This window comes from Desmodus rotundus, chromosome 6, assembly GCF_022682495.2.
Source record: "Desmodus rotundus isolate HL8 chromosome 6, HLdesRot8A.1, whole genome shotgun sequence".
In the NCBI taxonomy this organism is placed as follows: Eukaryota; Metazoa; Chordata; class Mammalia; order Chiroptera; family Phyllostomidae; genus Desmodus; species Desmodus rotundus.
The window spans coordinates 57727977-57747880 of record NC_071392.1 but is presented as its reverse complement, the minus strand read 5'-3'; the positions used below and the strand labels follow the sequence as shown (position 1 = coordinate 57747880).

At 39.1% G+C, this 19904-nt stretch overlaps 1 protein-coding gene across 1 annotated transcript in view; it reads right to left on the bottom strand.

Moving 5' to 3' along the window:
- Window positions 1-19904, bottom strand: part of HECW1 (HECT, C2 and WW domain containing E3 ubiquitin protein ligase 1) — an 803434-nt gene that overhangs the window by 189789 nt on the left and 593741 nt on the right. The window contains exon 15 of the mRNA XM_045193075.2: window positions 4277-4411. Within this exon, the coding sequence (XP_045049010.1) occupies window positions 4277-4411 (135 nt within the window). The remainder of the gene's footprint in view (window positions 1-4276; window positions 4412-19904) is intronic.

The window sequence follows — 19904 nt, the reverse complement described above, 5'->3', positions numbered from 1 at the left end:
AACAGTCTGGCATAAGAACAGACACATAGATCAATGGGACAGAATAGAGAGCCCAGAAATAAACCTATGCCTCTGTGGTCAATTCATGTTTGAAAAAGGAGCAGAAGCAGAATATGGAGTAAAAAAACCTCTTCAATAAATGGTGTTTGGAGATCTGGAAAGCCACATACCAAAAAATGATACTGGACCACAAATTACATAATATCCCAAAATAAAATCAAATGGATAAAAGAATTATGTATAAGTTGTGACACTATAAAGTCCTAGTGGAGAAAATAGGCAGGAAAATCTCAGACATTCCACGCAGCAACATCCTCACAGACATGTCCCCTAAAGCAAGGGACATAAAGGAAAGAATAAACAAATGGGACCTCATCAAAATAAAAAGCTTCTGCATGGCTAAAGAAAACAGCACTAAAATACATAGAGATCCAACAGTATGGAAAACATATTTGCCAATGATACCTCAGACAAGGGCCTGATCTCCAAAATATATAAAGAACTCACACGACTGCACTCCAGGAAGGCAAACAACCGAATTAAAAAATGGGCCAAGGACTTGAACAGACACTTCTCCAAGAAAGACATACAGAGGGCCCAGAGACATAGGAAAAGATGCTCAGCATCACTAGCCATCAGAGAGATGCAAATGAAAACCACAATGAGGTACCATCTCACACCTGTCAGAGTGGCCAACATAAACAAATCCACAAACAAATGTTGGAGAGGATGCAGAGAAAAGGGAACCCTAGTGCACTGTTGGTGGGAATGCAGACTGGTGAGGCCAGTGTGGAAAACAGTATGGAATTTCCTCAGAAAACTAAAAATGGAACTGCCCTTTGACCCAGCAATTCCGCTGCTGGGATTATACCCTAAGAACCCTGAAACCCCATTCCTTAAGAACCTATGCACCCCAATGTTCATAGCAGCACAATTTACAATTGCTAAGTACTGGAAGCAACCTAAATGCCCATCAGGAAATGAGTGGATCCAAAAACTATGGTATATTTACACAATGGAATTCTACTCAGCAGAGAGAAAGAAGGAGCTTATACTTTTTGCTACAGCATGAATGGAACTGGAGAGCATTATGCTAAGTGAAATAAGCCAGGCAGTGAGGGACAAATACCATATGATCTCACCTTTAACTGGAACATAATAAATAGAAGAAAAAAGGAAAGAAAATATAACCAGAGACATTGAAGTTAAGAACAATCTAACAATGGGCAGGGGGTAGTGGGGAGGGGACAGTGAGGAGAGGGGATTACAGGAACTACTATAAAGGACACATGGACAAAATCAAGGTGGAGGGTGGAGGTGGGGGAGCGAGGGGTTTCAGCTGGGATGGGGTGGAGTGATGGGGAGAAAAGGCACACAACTGTAATTGAATAACAATACCAAATTAAAATTAAAAATAAAACTAAAGATATACTAACTGAAATAAAGAACAATTCACAGGGACATAACAGTAGAATGGATAAAGCTGAGCATCTAATAAAAAGTTTGTAACATATGGAAAACTAAACAACCAATCAGATCAACAAGAAGAGAAAAGAACCTCACCCCCCAATAAATGGGGATAGTATATGCAGCTTCTGGGACAAATTCAAACATTGCAACATTCACTTCAGAAGGTGTCAGAAGTAGAAGAGAAGCAGCAAGAGATTGGAAATCTATTTTAAAAATATAATGAACGAAAACTTCCCTAATTTATGGAGAATCTAGACATGCAAGTCCAGGGAGCACAGAATATACAAACAAGATATATGCAAAGAGGCACACTCTAAGACACATCATAATGACAATGCCCAAGGTTAGAGATAAAGAGAATCTTAAAAACAGCATGAGATAAAGTACTTGGTTACCTATAGGAGAGTTCCCATAAGACTGTCAGCTGATTCATCAAAAGCAAAATAGAATGGCAAGAAATATTCAAAGTCATAAGAGGCAGGGATCTATAGCCAAGATTGCTTGACCCAGCAAAGATATCACTTAAAGTTAAATGTCAGAAAAAGAGCTTCCCAGACAAGAAAAAAACAAAGGAGTTCATCATCAGCAAACCATTATTATATAAAATGTTAAAGGGACTTATTTAAGAAAAAGAAGAAGATCAAAATATGAATAATAAAATGGCAATATCTATCAACAAATGAACCTAACAAATAAACTTAAAAACCAAACCAAGCAAAAAAAAAAAAAAAAAAAAGAACAGAGACAGAATCATGGTTATGGAGAGCATTTTGATGGTTTCCAGATGGCAGCAGGGTGAGAGTGAATGGGTGAAGAGGTGAGGGGATTAAGAAGTACAAATAGGTAGTTACAGAATAGTCATGTGGATACAAAATATAGTATAGGAAATGGAATAGCCAAAGAACTTATATGCAGACCTGTGGACATGAACAATGGGTGGTAATTGTCTGAGGGAGTGGGGGAGCTGGGTGGAAGGGTGACAAAGGTGGAAAAATTGGGACCATTGTAACAGCATAATCAATAAAATATAATAAAAATAAAAAGACCAATCAAAATAAATAAATAAGAATTATCTGGAAATTAATAAATAAAATAAAATTACATATTTCAAGCTGGTGCAGGATTTTGAACGTGTACAGTATCATCTCAAGGCAACATGTATAGTACTTTCTTTTTTTTAAGATTCTATTTATTTATTTGAGGGGAAGGGAGGGAGAAAGAGAGGAGAGAAACATTGGTACGAAAGATGTTTCCTCTCTCATGCCGCAAAGTGGGGACCTGGCCTGTAACCCAGGCATGTGCCATGACTGGGAATGGAACCAGTGACCTTTTTGGTTCACAGGTCAGCACTCAGTCCATTGAACCACACCAGCCAGGGAAAGCACTTTCTAAGGTGTTATAAAAGTGCAATTAGACAAGGAGGCTCTATATATTAAGCTGGGAAGTTGGAAAATTGCACTTTGTAGCCTGTAGAACTTGTTTCCTACTGAGTGTCTGGTATCAAGAGGGTCTTGACACCCACATAACACATGCAGATGTGTAATACTCCTCTTCAACTTGGTCACATACACATTTTATGTATATGCAGAAAGAGTTAACATACTTTCAATATTGTCCTAAAACAATAATACCTAAGAAGACCCCATAAAAAATCATTTTATCACACTGGCATTAAAACACAAGTACCCTTGCTTGGAAATACTTGTGTCTCTCAGAGTACATAGATAATTCACCTGAAGTGCAGTAAAGAATTTTTTGTATATTACATGTTGTTTAAAACAAGTGCTGATACACCTACAATGGACCCTTACTTTGAGACTTATGTCTGCTATCTGGAGGCTTTTAGGTAAATTTTAACTTTCCCCATTTCTCCTAGGCATACTGTGATCCTCCCTAGAATGACTATCTGAGGGGGACAAATGCATACTTCTTTTCTTACTAAACCACTCTTTTTTTTCCCATTTTTTACCTCAGTAATAATTCAACTTTAAAAGCTGTTTTATGGGAAATGGTCCTCAGTACCTTCATCTCTTAAGATCCTGGTGGTTTTTAAAAAAAGATGCTAGAGATACTTGGGAAATATTAGGAAATAAAAAAGGATTTACTCATATTTTCAGGAACTGATTGAAAGTAGAATAAAACTATGTTTTGAGTTTTGGTTTGAGAATGGACAAAAAAGAGTATGGGATATAGACACACTATTTCAGAAAAGCAATGAATTTGAGCTAAGAAATATGGCAGCCTTTCATGGTTCAGTAGCAGGTAACCACAAGTAATAAAACAAGATATAAAGTAGAACAGTATGTCGTAGGATGGGAAAAGAGTACTCTTGGTGCCTAGTTGATTTCCTCAGTTTTTAGTCCAAGTATACATTATAAAAGTCTTCTCCAAGATCTATGAAGAAGCATAAGTTTAAAGCCAGGCATATGCTGCATAGCAGTTCCATCATCTATTAAGAATACACATGTGACCAGTATTTCATGAAGCACCATTACAGCCATAAGGGTAAGAATCTCATTGCATTGCCTTTTATGCTTCCTTTAAACTGGGAAATTTTCAGTAGAGGTGATTGTGTAGGACAAAAATAGAAGGCAGAAGTAAGACAATCTGAAGATGGGTCTAGAAAGTTAAATGAGTGTCTTCTAGTCATCATTTATTTTACAGAGAAGTATGGGATATGGTTCAGCTCCCTGAAGAACAGGAAACCCTAGATCTCAGCCACTAAGAAATAGTTCTCACTCCATAAGAATAAGCAGAGCCTCCTGTGGATCTGTGAACTGTGGGTAGGGGAAATGGATGGTGTTACCTCTCCAGCACTGTAACTTCGGAGCCTCTGCAGGTGCTGTCGGTGGGTCAGATGATTGGGAATACGACCACTCTGAAGAGGGATTCGAGGGTCAATGAAAGTGGTAGCTCGACTATTGTGGTCCACGAAAAAAGACTGCGGAGAGACCAGTAAAAAAAAAAAGAAGCACACTGTGAGAATGAGCCAGAATGACGTGAATAATATCAGGGGCACAAGCATCATGTTTATTTATGTATCTCTTTTTTATGTACTCAAAATTAGATAGAAAACTGGGACACTGTGCATCTGTTTTCTCAGTGGTTGAATGAAGCAATAACAGTCACTAGCACTTTATATATTGTGGAGTTATAGAGTAGTAATCATAGCACATTATTTGATGTGCAAAATAAGATAGAGTCTTTGATGGATAAATAATAATGATGTTTAATAAGGTCTAAAGAATTTTATTTATTAAGTGCTTTTTTAATGATTATAGAATTACCAGTCTCATTGAGAATAAAATTTAGAAGAATAAAATAGTACAAAGAAAATAACCAATATCATTCCAAATAACATAATCTAAAAGTAATCAACAAGATATTCTTGTGATTTTTTCAGTGTTTTTCTTTTCCTATGCAAATATAAAAGTACACAAATATATACATGTTTTCCCATATCAACATCTACAATTTTGTTATAATTTTTTTGCCTATTGGTTTATGAGCATTTCAATAATTTACTAAATATTCTTTTAACACATAATTTTAAAAAGCATATAGTATTCAGTTTGATGGGTGAATAATGATTATATTCAGTACTCTAAAAATACAAATGGAATATTACACAAAACTAGAAAAAAACAATCCAAAAATATAAGTGCAACAATGAAAGACCATAAATAGCCTCGGAAACCTTGACAAAGAAGAGCAAAGTTGGAAGTATCATTATGCTGATATTAAACTATACTTCAAGATTATAGAAATCAAAAGAGCATGATACTGTCATAAAAACACACACATAAATACATGGAAGAGAATAAAGAGCCCAGAAATAAACCCACACCTATACAGTCATTTTATATGTGACAAAAAAGGCAAAACTATACAATAGAATAAAGATAGTCTCTTTAATAAATGGTGTTGAGAAAATTGGACATACTTTAGATACTTGAAAAAAATGAAACTAGACCACCTAATAAATTCAAAATGGATTAAAGACTTAAATGTAAGACTTGCAAACATAAAACTCCTATATTAAAACATAGGCAGTAGAATCTCTGACACTTGTTTTAGTACTATTTTTTTCTTATAATAATACCTCCTTGGGCATGGAGAAAAGAAAATAAATAAACAAATGAGACTATATCAAACTTAAAGTTTTTGTGCAGCCAAGAAAACAAACAAAATGAAAAGCAGCCAAAATCCTCATCAATAGATGAATGGATTTAAAAAAAGCCATGGTACATTTATACAATGGAATACTACTTGGACATTAAAAAGAAAGGAAATCTTACCATTTGCAACAACATGGATGGACCTGGAGAGCATTATGCTAAGTGAACAAACCAGACAAAGACAAGTCCCATGTGATTTCACTCATATGTGCAGTCTAATGAACAAACAAGCAAAATAGTGACAGACTCAGAGGGCCAGGTAACAGGGTGGAGGGATTAAGCCAAAAATAAAAAAGGAGAAAAAAGTCAAAAAACAAACAAAATAAATGGTTAAAATGGGGGAAAAAAACCCTACTAAATGGGAGAAGATATTTGCCAATGATACATCTGATAAAGGGTTAATGTCCAAAATTTATAAAATACTCATACAACTCAATAACAAAAATTACTCAAACAATCCACTTAAAAAATTGACAGAGGACCTCAGTAGACACTTCTCAAAGAGGACATATAGATGACCAATAGATGTATGAACAGATGCTTAACATCACTAATCATTTGAGTAATGGAAAATAAAACCACAATAAAATACTACCTTATAAATATCAGAATGATTATTATCAATAAATTCACAAATGACATTTTGGTTAGGATGTGGAGAAAAGGGAAGCTTCACATACTGTTGGTGAGAATCCAGACAGGTGCAGCCATGATGGAAAACAGTATGGATGTTTCTTAAAAATTAGAATGGGACTGCCACCATAGAAGATGGCAGTGGAATAGGTGGAAGGTATTCTTACCCTCTCACATGATCAAACTAGAATTAAAATTAAAATATAGAACAATCAAACTGAAAAAATATCTGAAGACTAACTGAACAGAAATCTTATAACCAAGGATATTCAGAACAAGCCACATAGAGACAGGTAGGAAGGGCAGAGACACAAAAAGGACTGGCACCTCTCCCATGGGCAGTGACTGATATTCTCATGGGATATCTTAGCTTCTCAGGTTTTTCCTGAGAAGTGTGAGGATCTTAACTTCTTGCCTGGCTCCCCAGCCTAGAGAACCATAGTTAAGGAAAGGTGCCCACATAACATCTGGCTATGAAAAGAAGTGGGGATTCTGTCCATCAGGCAGAGACACAGGAGCTTTATTAAAAGGCCAGTGCAATAAAGCTTGTTCACAGCCATTCACTCTGGCCTCTGGCAGAGAGAAGATGGAGTAAACTAAAATCATGTGAGAAGAGATTAGGGATTGTGGCTCTGGGAAGAGAGCTAAAGGAACAGCTGCCTGGATCCCTGTGCTGGGTCCCTCCCCCATACCACAGATGCAATCTTTCTTGGTTGGAACACTCCCCTCCTTATGGCATCACCCTGGAGGAGTATAAGAGTATTGCCCTCTGAACTCCATGTTGCTCCTCCCTACAGAGTTTGTGTCCTGCTGAGGAGTTAGCTGTTCTGGAGTGAGCAGGTCTTTCCATTCTCAGCAGGTTTCAGTGACTGACTTGTGAAGCTTTGCAGCAGCATCCATTCAACTCTCTTTTCCATGAACATGACTGGTTATGTCTCCCCTGAATGAAAGATCTTCTAGCCCTACCCTCTGGGCTCCTGGCAGCTCCATCTTTCTGTCTCCTGGGGGGTTCACCCTGCTGAGCTATAGCTCTCAGAAGAATCTGGAGAGACTGAGTTGTGTAGCCCAAAGACTGGGGCCATTTTTTTCCTCCCACACCTGACTGGTACAGAGCCTTCCCTTCATATAGCCAAATATGCTTTTTGAGCCAGACTCAGGGTGAGTCTGCTGACTGCACCCTGACAACTTCCCCAAATCCCAAACAAGTACAAAGGATTGAAGGCATGTGGTGGGGGTGGGGGAGCCCTAGATTTTGTATACATTGTGACATTTGCTGAGTGGCCTCAGATCCGGCCCTGACACTGAGTTTGAAACAGTAGCAAATGAGTGAACCCTAATCACCCATGCAATGATTGCATTATGACTCATTGAGAATCTATCATTCAACTCAAATACCACCAGGGGCTCATTCAGTGACTGAGTCTAACAGGCAGAGGCAGGCGGATGTGAATTTCAGAGTGCTTTGGGACTTTTCCTGACTAACTCCTGGGTTCAGTGCCAATGGAAACTGGAGTTGGTGTGCAGCTTTGTCATTTCTATGCATACCAAGGCCCAGCAGAGGCAGCCACAAAATGTGGGTCACTTTGTAGCTCCAAAAATTTGCCCATAGCCAGTCACAGGCAGTATCTAATATTGGCATGCATCAGAGTCTCTCTCAAGAGGCCCCAAAACAAACATGCCCAATGTCCAGCTTCAGACATCAGGGCAGAATCCAGTTAGCTTGACAAGTGGCATATCTAAAGGGAGATCATGGCAGGTACAAGACTCTGCTGAGGCAAAATAAGATCAGTATATGCTCAACAGCTCGTATACCAGGGTTGGGATTGATCTTAGAATCCAGCCATCTTGAGGTTCTTCTCCCCACACACAAATGGGCCAATAGCAATCAAGACTCAATTATAACAGGATGGCTTACATAAACACAAGGAGCATTCCTAGAGCACCCAGATCAGATGGTCAAGGATACTGTGCCAATGGAACCCACAGGACACCTACAACGTAAGTCCATCTTACCAACACTAGATGACAGAGCAGATCTACTTAATAAGTAGAAACAAACACAAAGAGAAAGTTAAACTAGGGAGACAAAGAAACATGTCCCAAATGAAAGAAAAAAGAAATCTCCAGGAAAAAAGCTACATAAAGTGGAGGGCAGCAACTTACCAGAGTTAGTTCAAAAAAGTGGTTATAAGGATGCTGAAGGAACTTAGTGAGAACTTCAACAGAATGAAAAAGGACTGAGAAACTATGAAAAACACAGTCAGAAATAAATAATATAATATCTGAAGTGAATAATACACTAGAAATGATAAACAGTAGGTTGGATGAAGCAGAGGAACAAATCAGTGATTTGGAATACAAGGTAGCAGAAAACACCAATTAGAGGAAGAAAAAAATTTTAAAATTGAGAGACTTCCAGCCATGATGGAGGTGTAGGTAGATACATTGTGACCCCTTGCACAACCCAAAGAAAGACAACAAAAAAATTTAAAACAAATAACCAGAACTGCCAGAAAAATCTAACTGTATGGTAGTCTAACAACCAAGGAGTTAAAGAAGAAACATTCATCCAGACTGGTAGGAGGGGCGGAAATGGGCAGCTGGGGTGGGGATGACTGGTGACAAGGTGGTAGCTGGAGGACTGGGATGGGTGAGGCAGCAGCTTGTGGACCAGGTGAGGCAGAAGCTAGCTGAGCGGGCAGTCCAACAATTGCATGCAGATAAACCAGGAGGAACAACTGGGGAATGAGATAGACTACAGAATCCAGGGTCCCAGTGCAAGGAAATAAAGCCTCAAAAACTCTGACTGAAAAAAACCTGTGGGGATTGTGGCAGCAGGAGAAACTCCCAGCCTCACAAGAGACCACCCACCTGGGAATCAGCACCAAAAGGGCCCAATTTGCTTGTGGGTAGTGGAGGAAGTGACTGAGAATTGGCCGAGAGCTGAGCAAACAGAACTGTTCCCTCTTGTATCCTCCCCCACTAACAGTGCCACAATGCAGCAATGGAGGTTGCCCTGCCCTGGCGAATACCTAAGGCTCCACCCCTTACTAAATAACAGGTGCACTGAGATAAAAAAAAAAAAAAAGGCCTAAATGAAAGCTCCAGAAAAAATACAACTAAGCAAAGAAGAGATAGCCAAGCTATCAGATGCAGAGTTCAAAACTCTGGTAATCACAATGCTGACAGAAATGACTGAGTATGGTCACAATATAGAGGAAAAAGTGAAGGCTATGAAAAGTGAAATAAAAGAAAATGTACAGGGAACTAGCAGTGAAGGGAAGAAAACTAATACACATCATAGTTTAACTGGGTAAGATTAAAGACAAAGAGAGAATCTTAAAAGCAGCAATGGGGGCTTTTTCTTAAAAGAAAAAGGCAGTTAGTGATGTACAAGAGAGCTCCCATAACATTGTAGGCTGATTTCTCAACAAAAACATTTCAGGCCAGAAAAAATAGAAAAGAGAAAACCTACAACCAAGACTACATTAATTTGCAAGACTCCTATTTAAATTTGATGGCAAAATAAAGAGCTTCCTAGACAAGAAGAAAGTGAAAGAAGTATTGTGAATGAACTAGATTTTTAAAAAAATGTTAAAGGGTGTTCTTTAAGAAAAATTTAAAATATATAAATAGTTATAAAGACTATAATGGCAATAATATGTAACTATCAATAATTGCTTTAAATGTAAGTGGCTTAAATGCTACAATCAAAAGACATAGGGATATTGACTCGGTAAGGAAAAAAGACTCATACATATGCTGTATACAAGAGACTTACCTCAGAATAAAAATACAAACAGACTCAAAAGTAAAGGGGTGGAAAAAGATATGTGATGCAAATGGAAGTTTAAAAAAGCTGGAATATTGTGTTCAAGATGGCGGCAAGATAGGTGGGAGCAGAGTCTACTTCCCCTCAACGTCAGTGAAATGCCTAGCTGATCTGAGGACCAGAGCGAACAGCCAACAGTATTCCAGCATATATGAAGATCAGAGACCAAAGATAGAGGACATTGAAAGATCTGACGGTGAGACAACAAAACCTGGAGTGCTGAAAAGACCAGAGTTAGACCGTGTTACACCCATAAACGTCAGCTCAAGACCAATGAACACAGGAGATTAAGGAGACACAACCACTGAATCCCATTGGCATTCTACCATAGAAGTTCATAGCACAAACCCAGGGAGTCAGAATAGATCAATTTAAGAAGCAGAGGATAACAAGAAGAGTCTCACAAACAATGGGAAGACAAAGAAACAATCCCTAAATGAAAGGAAAGGAGGAGGCCTCAGAAAGAATGCTAACTGAAAAAGAGGCAAGTCAACTATCAGATACTGAGTTCAAAGCAATGGTTATCAGGAGGCTCACTGAGCTCTCTGAGCTCAAAGACAACTACCAGAAACTACAGGGAAACTACAATGAACTCAATGCAAAGTATATCAACATGAAAAAGAAATAGAAACTATCAACAAGGGCCAAGAGGAAATGAAGAGAACAATTTCTGAATTGAAGAACACAGTAGAAGGAATGAAAAGCAGAATGATGAAGCAGAGGATCAGATCAGCGAGCTGGAGGACAGAGTAGAAAAAAACACCCAGAAAAAGCAAGAAAAGGAAAAGAGGCTCAGAAAGAATGAAGGGGGATTAAGGGAAATGCAGGACAACATGAAATGTAACATTATTCATATAATAGGACTACCAGAAGGAGAAGAAGAAGAGCAAGGGATAGAAAACCTGTTTGAAAAAGTAATGATGGAAAATTACCCTAATCTGAGGAGAGAAAAAGACACCCAAATCCAGGAAACACAGAGAATCCCAAGCAAGAGGAACCCAAAGAGGCCCACTGAAAGACACATCATAAATAAAATGGCAAAATTCCAAGACAAAGAGAGGATCTTAAAGGCAGCAAGGGAGAAAAAGGAAGTAATGTACAAGGGAGCCCCAATAAGGTTAGCAACTGACTTCGCAATGGAAACGCTCCAAGCCAGAAGAGAATGGCAAAAAATATTCCAAGTACTGAGAACCAGAGGCCTGCAACGAGGACTACTTTACACAGCAAGGCTCTCAATCAAGATAGAAGGCCAAATAAAGAGTTTCCCAGACAAAAGAAGTCTAAAAGAATACACATCCACCAACCCAGCTCTGCAAGAGATGCTAAAGGGACTGGTTTAAGGAAAGGAAGGAAAAGAGAAAGAGAGAGGAACACAGGTATGAAAAAATGGCAATGAATAACTACCTATCCATAATAACTTTAAACGTAAATGGATTAAATGCTCCAATCAAAAGACATAGAATAGCTGAATGGATAAGAAAACATGACCCACACATATGCTGCCTACAAGAGACCCATCTCAGGACAAAAGACTTACACAGACTGAAAGTGAAGGGCTGGAAACAAATTTTCCAAGCAAACGGACAGGAAAAAAAAAGCAGGGGTAGCAATACTCATATCAGACAAAACAGACTTCCAAAGAAGGGGTATAAAGAGAGACCCGGAAGGTCACTTCATAATACTCAAAGGAAGAATCCACCAAGAAGACATAAACATTGTAAATATATATGCAACCATCACAGGAGCACAGAAATACATAGAGAAAATCTTGGAGGACTTCAAGAAAGATATTGACAGCAACACAATTATAGTGGGGGACTTTAACACCCCACTATCAAAAATGGACAGGTCTTCCAAACAAAATATCCACAAGGATATTGTGTCACTTAACAATACCCTAGAGGAAATGGACTTAACTGATATATATATAGAGAGCTTTTCATCCCAAAGAAGCAAAATACACATTCTTTTCAAGTGTACATGGAACTTTCTCAAAGATAGACCACATGATAGGACACACGGCAAGCCTCAACAAATTCAAGAAAATTGAAATCATATCAAGCATTTTCTCTGACTACAAGGGACTGAAACTAGGAACCAACCCCAAAGGAAATAAACCAAAATACTAAAAATCATGGAGGCTGAATAGCATGCTATTAAACAATGAATGGGTCAAGAACGAGATTAGGGAAGAAATCAAAAACTTTCTGGAAACAAATGAAAATGAACTCACAACAACCCAAAACCTATGGGACACAGCAAAGGCAGTCCTGAGAGGGAAGTTCATAGCAATACAGACCTACCTTAAAAAGATAGAAACATTTCAAACAAACAACCAAACCCTACAACTACAAGAACTGGAAGAAGAACAACAAAGACAGCTGAGAGCAAGCAGAAGGAAGGAAATAACCAAGATCAGAGCAGAATTAAATGACATAGAGACTAAAAGCACAATTCTAAGGATCAATTAATCCAGGAGCTGGTTCTTTGAAAAGATAAACAAAATCGACAAGCCTTTAAGTAGGCTTATCAAGAAAAAAAGAGAGAGGATCCAAATAAACACAATTAGAAATGAAAGGAGGGATTACAACTAATACCACAGAAATACAAAGGATTGTAAGAAATTACAACGAAGAACTGTATGCCAAGGTATTTGAAAACCTAAGTGAAATGGACACATTTCTAGAAAAATATAATCTTGCAAAACTCAATGAAGAAGAAGCAGAAAACCTGAACAGACCAATAACACCAAGAAATTGAAGCAGTCATCAAAAAAGTCACAACACACAAAAGCCCTGGACTAGATGGTTTCACAGGAGAATTCTACAAAGCATTTAAGGAAGAGCTAACCCCTATCCTTCACAGACTATTCGAAAAACTCCAAACTGATGGAGTACTCCCAAAGTCTTTTTATGAAGCCAGCATCATCCTAATCCCAAAACCAGATAAAGAAACAACGAAGAAAGAATACTTCAGGCCAATATCACTGATGAACATAGACGCTAAAATTCTCAACAAAATATTGGCAAACCGCACCCAGCAATACATAAAAAGACCATACACCATGACCAAGTGGGATTCACCTGAGGGATGCAAGGATGGTACAATATTCGCAAATCAATAAACGTAATACATCACATCAACAACAGCAAAGGCAAAAATCACACGATCATATCAATTGATGCCGAAAAAGCATTTGATAAGATACATCACCCATTTCTGATAAAAACACTTAGCAAAGTGGGAATAGAGGGAGCATTCCTCCACATAATAAAGGCTATATATGAGTGACTTACAGCCAACATCATACTCAATGGACAAAAACTTAGAGCTTTCCCACTAAGATCAGGAACAAGCCAAGGATGCCCTCTCTCACCACTCCTATTCAACATAGTATTGGAAGTCCTAGCCACAGCAATCAGACAAGAAAAAGCAATAAAAGGCATCCAAATTGGAAAGGAGGAAATGAAACTGTCACTGTTTGCAGATGACATGATACTGTACATGGAAAATCCTATATACTTCACCAAAAAACTACTTGAACTAATAAATAAATTTGGCAAAACAGCTGGATACAAAGTCAATACTCAGGAAGCAAAGATATTCCTGTACACCAACAACGAAACTGCAGAAATAGAAATCAGGAAAAAAATCCCATTTGATATAGCAACAAGAAAAATAAAGTACCTAGGAATAAACCTAACCAACGAGGTAAAAGACTTGTACTCAGAAAACTACACAACATTGAAGAAAGAAATTAAGGAAGACACAAACAAATGGAAGCATGTACCATGCTCATGGATTGGAAGAATTAACATCAAAATGGCCATACTCCCCAAAGCAATTTATAGATTCAATGCAATCCCTATTAGAGTACCCATGAGATATTTCACAGATATAGAACAAACATTTCAGAAATTTATGTGGAACCATAAACGACCCCAAATAGCTGCAGCAATTTTGAGAAAGAAGAACAAAGCAGAAAGGATCACAATACCAGATATCAAACTGTATTACAAGTCCACTGTAATCAACACAGCCTGGTACTGGCATAAAAACAGGCACATAGGCCAATGCAACAGAACAGAGAGCCCATAAATAAACTCAAGTGTTTACGGTCAATTAATATTTGACAAAGTAGGCAGGAGCATGAAATGGAGCAAAAACAGCCTCTTCAACAGATGGTGTTGGGAGATCTGGACAGCTACATGCAAAAAAAAGAAACTCGGTCACCAACTTACGCCATACACAAAAATAAACTCAACATGGATAAAAGACTTAAATATAAGTCATAACACCATAAAAGTCCTGGAGGAAAACATTGGCAGGAAGATCTCAGACATTCCACGCAGCAACATCCTCACAGACATGTCCCCTAAAGCAAGGGACATAAAGGAAAGAATAAACAAATGGGACCTCATCAAAATAAAAAGCTTCTGCATGGCTAAAGAAAACAGCACCAAATTACAAAGAGAACCAACAGTATGGGAAAACATATTTGCCAATGATACCTCAGACAAGGGCCTGATCTCCAAAATATACAAAGAACTCACATGACTGCACTCCAGGAAGACAAACAACTGAATTTAAAAATGGGCCAAGGACTTGAACAGACACTTCTCCAAGGAAGACATACAGAGGGCCCAGAGACATATGAAAAGATGCGCAGCATCACTAGCCATCAGAGAGATGCAAATTAAAACCACAATGAGGTACCATCTCACACCAGTCAGAGTGGCCAACATAAACAAATCAAGAGACAAATGTTGGAGAGGATGCAGAGAAAAGGGAACCCTAGTGCACTGTTGGTGGGAATGCAGACTGGTAAGGCCACTGTGGAAAACAATATGGAATTTCCTCAGAAAACTAAAAATGGAACTGCCCTTTGACCCAGCAATTCCACTGCTGGGATTATACCCTAAGAACCCTGAAATACCCATCCAAAAGAACCTGTGCACCCCAATGTTCATAGCAGCACAATTTACAACAGCCAAGTACTGGAAGCAACCTAAGTGCCCATCAGCAAACGAGTGTATCCAAAAACTATGGTACATGTAAACAATGGAATTCTACGCAGCAGAGAGAAAGAAGGAGCTTATACCCTTTGCAACAGCATGGATGGAACTGGAGATCATTATGCTAAGTGAAATAAGCGAGGCAGTGAGGGACAAATCCATATGATCTCATCCTTATCTGGAACATAATCAATAGAAGAAAAAAGCAAACAAAATACAACCAGAGATATTGAGTTTGGGAACAGTCTAGCAGTGGCCAGGGGAGAGTGGGGTGGGGACAGTGGGAAGAGGGGATTGCAGGAACTATTATAAAGGACACATGGACAAAATCGGGGCGGAGGGTGGAGGTGGTGGAGGGAGGTGGGTTCAGGTGGGGTGGGGTGGAGGGATGGGGAGGAAAGGCATAGAACTGTAATTGAATAACAATAAAATTTTTAAAAACTTAAAAAACAATATTTCACCAGAAAAAGAAAAAGCTGGAATAGCAATGCTAATATCAGACAAAAAGCACTTTAAAACAAAGGCTATTGTAAGAGAGAAAGAAGGATACTATAAAGTTAAAGGAGCAGTCAAACAAAAGGATGTAACCCTTGTAAACATTCACTCACCCAACATAGAAGCACCTAAATATATAAGCTGTTGGGAACCGACCTGCCTGGTTTCAGAGCCTGTCACCCCGCTTTGGTTAAGTCTAAGTCAGAGTTGGGACCATCAGCCACGAAGGAGACAAAGCTTATCTCCCTGGCAGGTGTGCCACCTCTGTCCACCTCACCCTGCTTGGCCCTGAGCTTGACCAGTTAGCCAATGACGGGTAAGAATCCTCAAAGGAGGATCAACCTAAGACAGGCTCTAGTCACCAGGGATAAGCTTTCAGGGAAGGACTTGGGGGGCTGTGGAAAAAGGGGGTGATGGACCCTCGCCCCTTGGCTTTGAAATAGCCTGAGTCCTCATTTTGTCTGCAAGAAGTCTCCTAATCTCTTGGCTGCCTTACTTCCCTTGCCTTACTTAAGCCTGAAGCAATAACAGAGGGAGGGCAGTGCAGTCCTGTGCTGGGAGGGGCGGATTCCCTGGGGAATCAGGCCTAAGAAAAAATACATACATTCCTGTAAAACCTACTTAATTTGTACCCTCAGCTGAAAAGATAAGGGTCCAGACCTGAGATGAGTCTGACTCCTAAAGTTTTATAGCCCTCTAACTAATTGGCTGTAACTCAGAATAAGCCCTCAAAGTTCTCTGTAAATCATGTATTGTTTAACCCTTACTGGCTGACAATGATTTATGAGCTTTATCTGTATTCCTGTGCAAATGAACCTAATAAAAGCCCATGGAGGGAAAGGCTCTGGGCCCTTCTCCTTTGAGAGATCGGCCACCTCTCCTCCCCAAGCAGATCATGCCTTGGTAGACTTATTCTTCATCCATGGCAGACGGGGGTTGCGTTAATGCTCCCCGACAATAAGATAAATCTTAATGGGCAAAAAGGGAGAGATTAACAATAATACATTCATAGTAGGGGATTCTTACATCACATTGACATCAATGGATAAATCATCCAGACACAAAATCAACAAAGAAACAATGGTTTTAAATGACATACTAGGTCAGATGGATTTAAGTGATGTCTTCAAAGCATTTAATTCCAAAGCAGCAGAATATACATTCTTTTCAAGTGCACATGGAAGAATTTCCAGGATAGACCATACATTAGCATGCAAAACAAGTCTAATAATTTTAAGAAAATTGAAATTATATCAAGAGTCTTCTCTGATAATAATGGTATGAAACTATAAATGAATCACAAAGAAATAAAAACTAAAAAACTCACAAACACATGAAGGTTAAATAACATATTGCTAAAAAATAAAAGATAAACAATCAGATTAAGAAACAAATCAGAATTTCCCCTGCACGCAGCTAGAGCAACTAGCTGATCGTCTGAGGAACAGAGTGAATAGCCAATGGAATCGTAGCTTATATGACGTTTGGAGGCCAAACTTGTAGAGGATTTAGAAAAACAGATGGTAAGAAGATTGCATTGGGATGGTAAGGTCCCTGGGACATGCTCAGGGCCCAAGGCTGCTAGGGTCCCTGGAGTGGCTCCTGGCATCAGGGTCAGCTGCTGCCACAGGAGCTTTGGAGGAGAGCTGGATTAGCAGCTCCTTCCTCTACCAGAGCAGAGAAGGCAGAGTCACACCAAGAGAGACTAGGATGCTTGAAGTTGCTGAGGGGAATAAACATGCAGTGGAAGACTCACAGAGGCAGTGTTCCCCTGCTGGGACTGTGGTCACTGGCTAGGACATTACCAAAGAAATTGGGGAGCCAGGTGACACCTGGAGAAGGGAGAAGAGTTGGGCTGTATTGGACCCTGACCTGGATAGTCTCCAGTCTGGTTAGAAAGTTGGGCTGTGTGAAAAGCCAGGCAACTGAAAGAACAGTGGGCTTAAACAAGATTTTACTCAAAAAAGGCTCTCAGTTGCTGTTTAAGGAACTATTGAGCAACTGGCTAGTGAAGAGGAAGGATGAGGCACACCACATGGACCATTTAGAGGAGGGCAGCAGGGCTCAAGGACTTAGCAGTCCCCATGGAGACTTAAGTCAGTGGGAGAGCAGAACTTCCTTGAAGGGACTTTGAGAGTGAGCAGCACCCAAGTCAGCAAAGAGGGAGGAGGTGGGGAGTGAGTGTAATCAGTGTAAATCATGAGCAACACACTGGTGGATTAAAGACACCATTCCAGTGCAAGATAATCAATGGGGGCCTGGCAGCACACAGAAGACCTGGGCTGGAGGATGGGCAACTGTGAATATTGCAGCCCAGACCTGGCTGGCATCCTTACAAAGCCACAGGAAAGGAGAAAAGCGAAGCCCAGCCACCCTCAGCCTGAGGATTCCAGGAAAACCAACAGAACTCACTTGGTGGGTTTAAAGTCATCAGGAGGCTTTCCCCCCATCCCCTCCTTTTTTTGCCCAAATGTGAGACAATAAGACCTGGAGCTGTGAAAGGTCCAGAGAAGGAGCACGAGGCTAAACCCAACAACTGAGAAACTGAGACAAATTTCACTTTGCTATACTATAGAACCTGCATTTTATTGTTTATATGTATTACCTCTTTATTATTTTTACCTCTTTTATTTTATGAGTATTTTTTATTTCTCTTCTTTCTGTTTAGTTTTCTTTGTTTTGTTTGTTTAGTTGCATGGTTTCACTGGTTTTCCTTGTTTTCTCTTTCATATTGTATTTTAATTTTCCTTCTTTCACTTCACTAATGTTCCAATAACACACTACACTTGGTTGTGTACTTTCTATTCTTGTTGTTCAGATCATATATTTCTTATCATATTATTGTTGTTCTAGTATTACTATAAATAATTATTGTTCCATGTAATTGCAAATACTACACAGCACCCCTCCATGGTCTTAGCCCATATCCTTATCTTTTTGAGCTTTATTACTGTTGTGGTTAATTCTGTTCTCTCACACACTACACCTACTATCCTTTATTCTCACTGTATCTCATCATCTAACCTCAAACAAAGCACTCTGTTTTCTGGGTTAAGCTCACAATCCTTCTCCCCTCTAACAAAAGTCTTATCTCTTTTTCACCTTTTATAAAAAGTAGCTAGCTGGGTGAAATATCATGGTTGATGCTGTACTCATCCAAAGGATCTTCTATCTGTTTTCTACTTGTTGGTACTTTACACCCCATAGAATACTCTCCTGCTGTCTTAATTCATTTTGCCTTCCCACAGTCACTCATCACATAAAAGATTTGCTGGAAGTTGTGGACAGCAACATAACTGCTGGAAGAGGGAACCCAACAACAAAGGAACCACCAACAGGTAAAAACCCAAGTACAAGACAGCTCACACAAACAAAAGAAAGGGCAATACTAGAGCATCCAGACAAGGAAATCAAAGAGACTACACTACTGAATCCCATGGAATTCCTACCATAGAAGTTCACACTAAAAGACAGAAAACAAAGCAGAACATCAGGAAGCACAGAAAGAAGCAAAGAGAACCACTTAAAATGGGGAGACAAAAAAAGGACCTGCAATCAAAAGGAATGGAAGACTCCCCACTAAAAGAGAAATGAAATAGAGGTAAGCAAACTATCAGATATAGAATTAAAAATAATGGTTATAAGGATGCTTAAGGAACTCTCAAACAACTACAAGGAACTGAGTAAGAACTACAACAGTATGAAAAAAGAAATAGAAACTATAAACAAGAAGAAGAAGTGAAAAATACAATTTCAGAAATAAAAACACACCAGAAGGAATTACAAGCAAGCTAGATGAAGACCCATGGACAAAGCCAAAGGGGGGTAGGACTGAATGTGGGAGGTGTGGGTGGGTGGGGCAGAAGGAGAATGGTCGGGGTGAAAATGGACACAAGTTATACTTGAAGAAAAATAGAAAAAGAAAAATAAGAAATCAAGAAAATAAAAAGACAATCCACTGAATAAGAGGCATATTTGCACATGATACATCTGATAAGGGGTTAGTATCCAAAAATTAAAAAGAACTTATTCATTTTAACACCAAACAAACAATCCAATTAAAAATGGGCAAAGGACTTGAATAAACACTTCTCCAAAGAGGACATATAGATTAATACACATATGAAAAGACAGCATCACTAATTATCTAAGTAATAGAATTTAAAACCACAATGAGCTATCACCTCACACCTTTGAGAATGTCTATGATTAGTAAATCAACAAACAAGTGTTGGAGAGGATGTTGAGAAAAGGGAACCCTTATGTACTGTTAGGAATGCA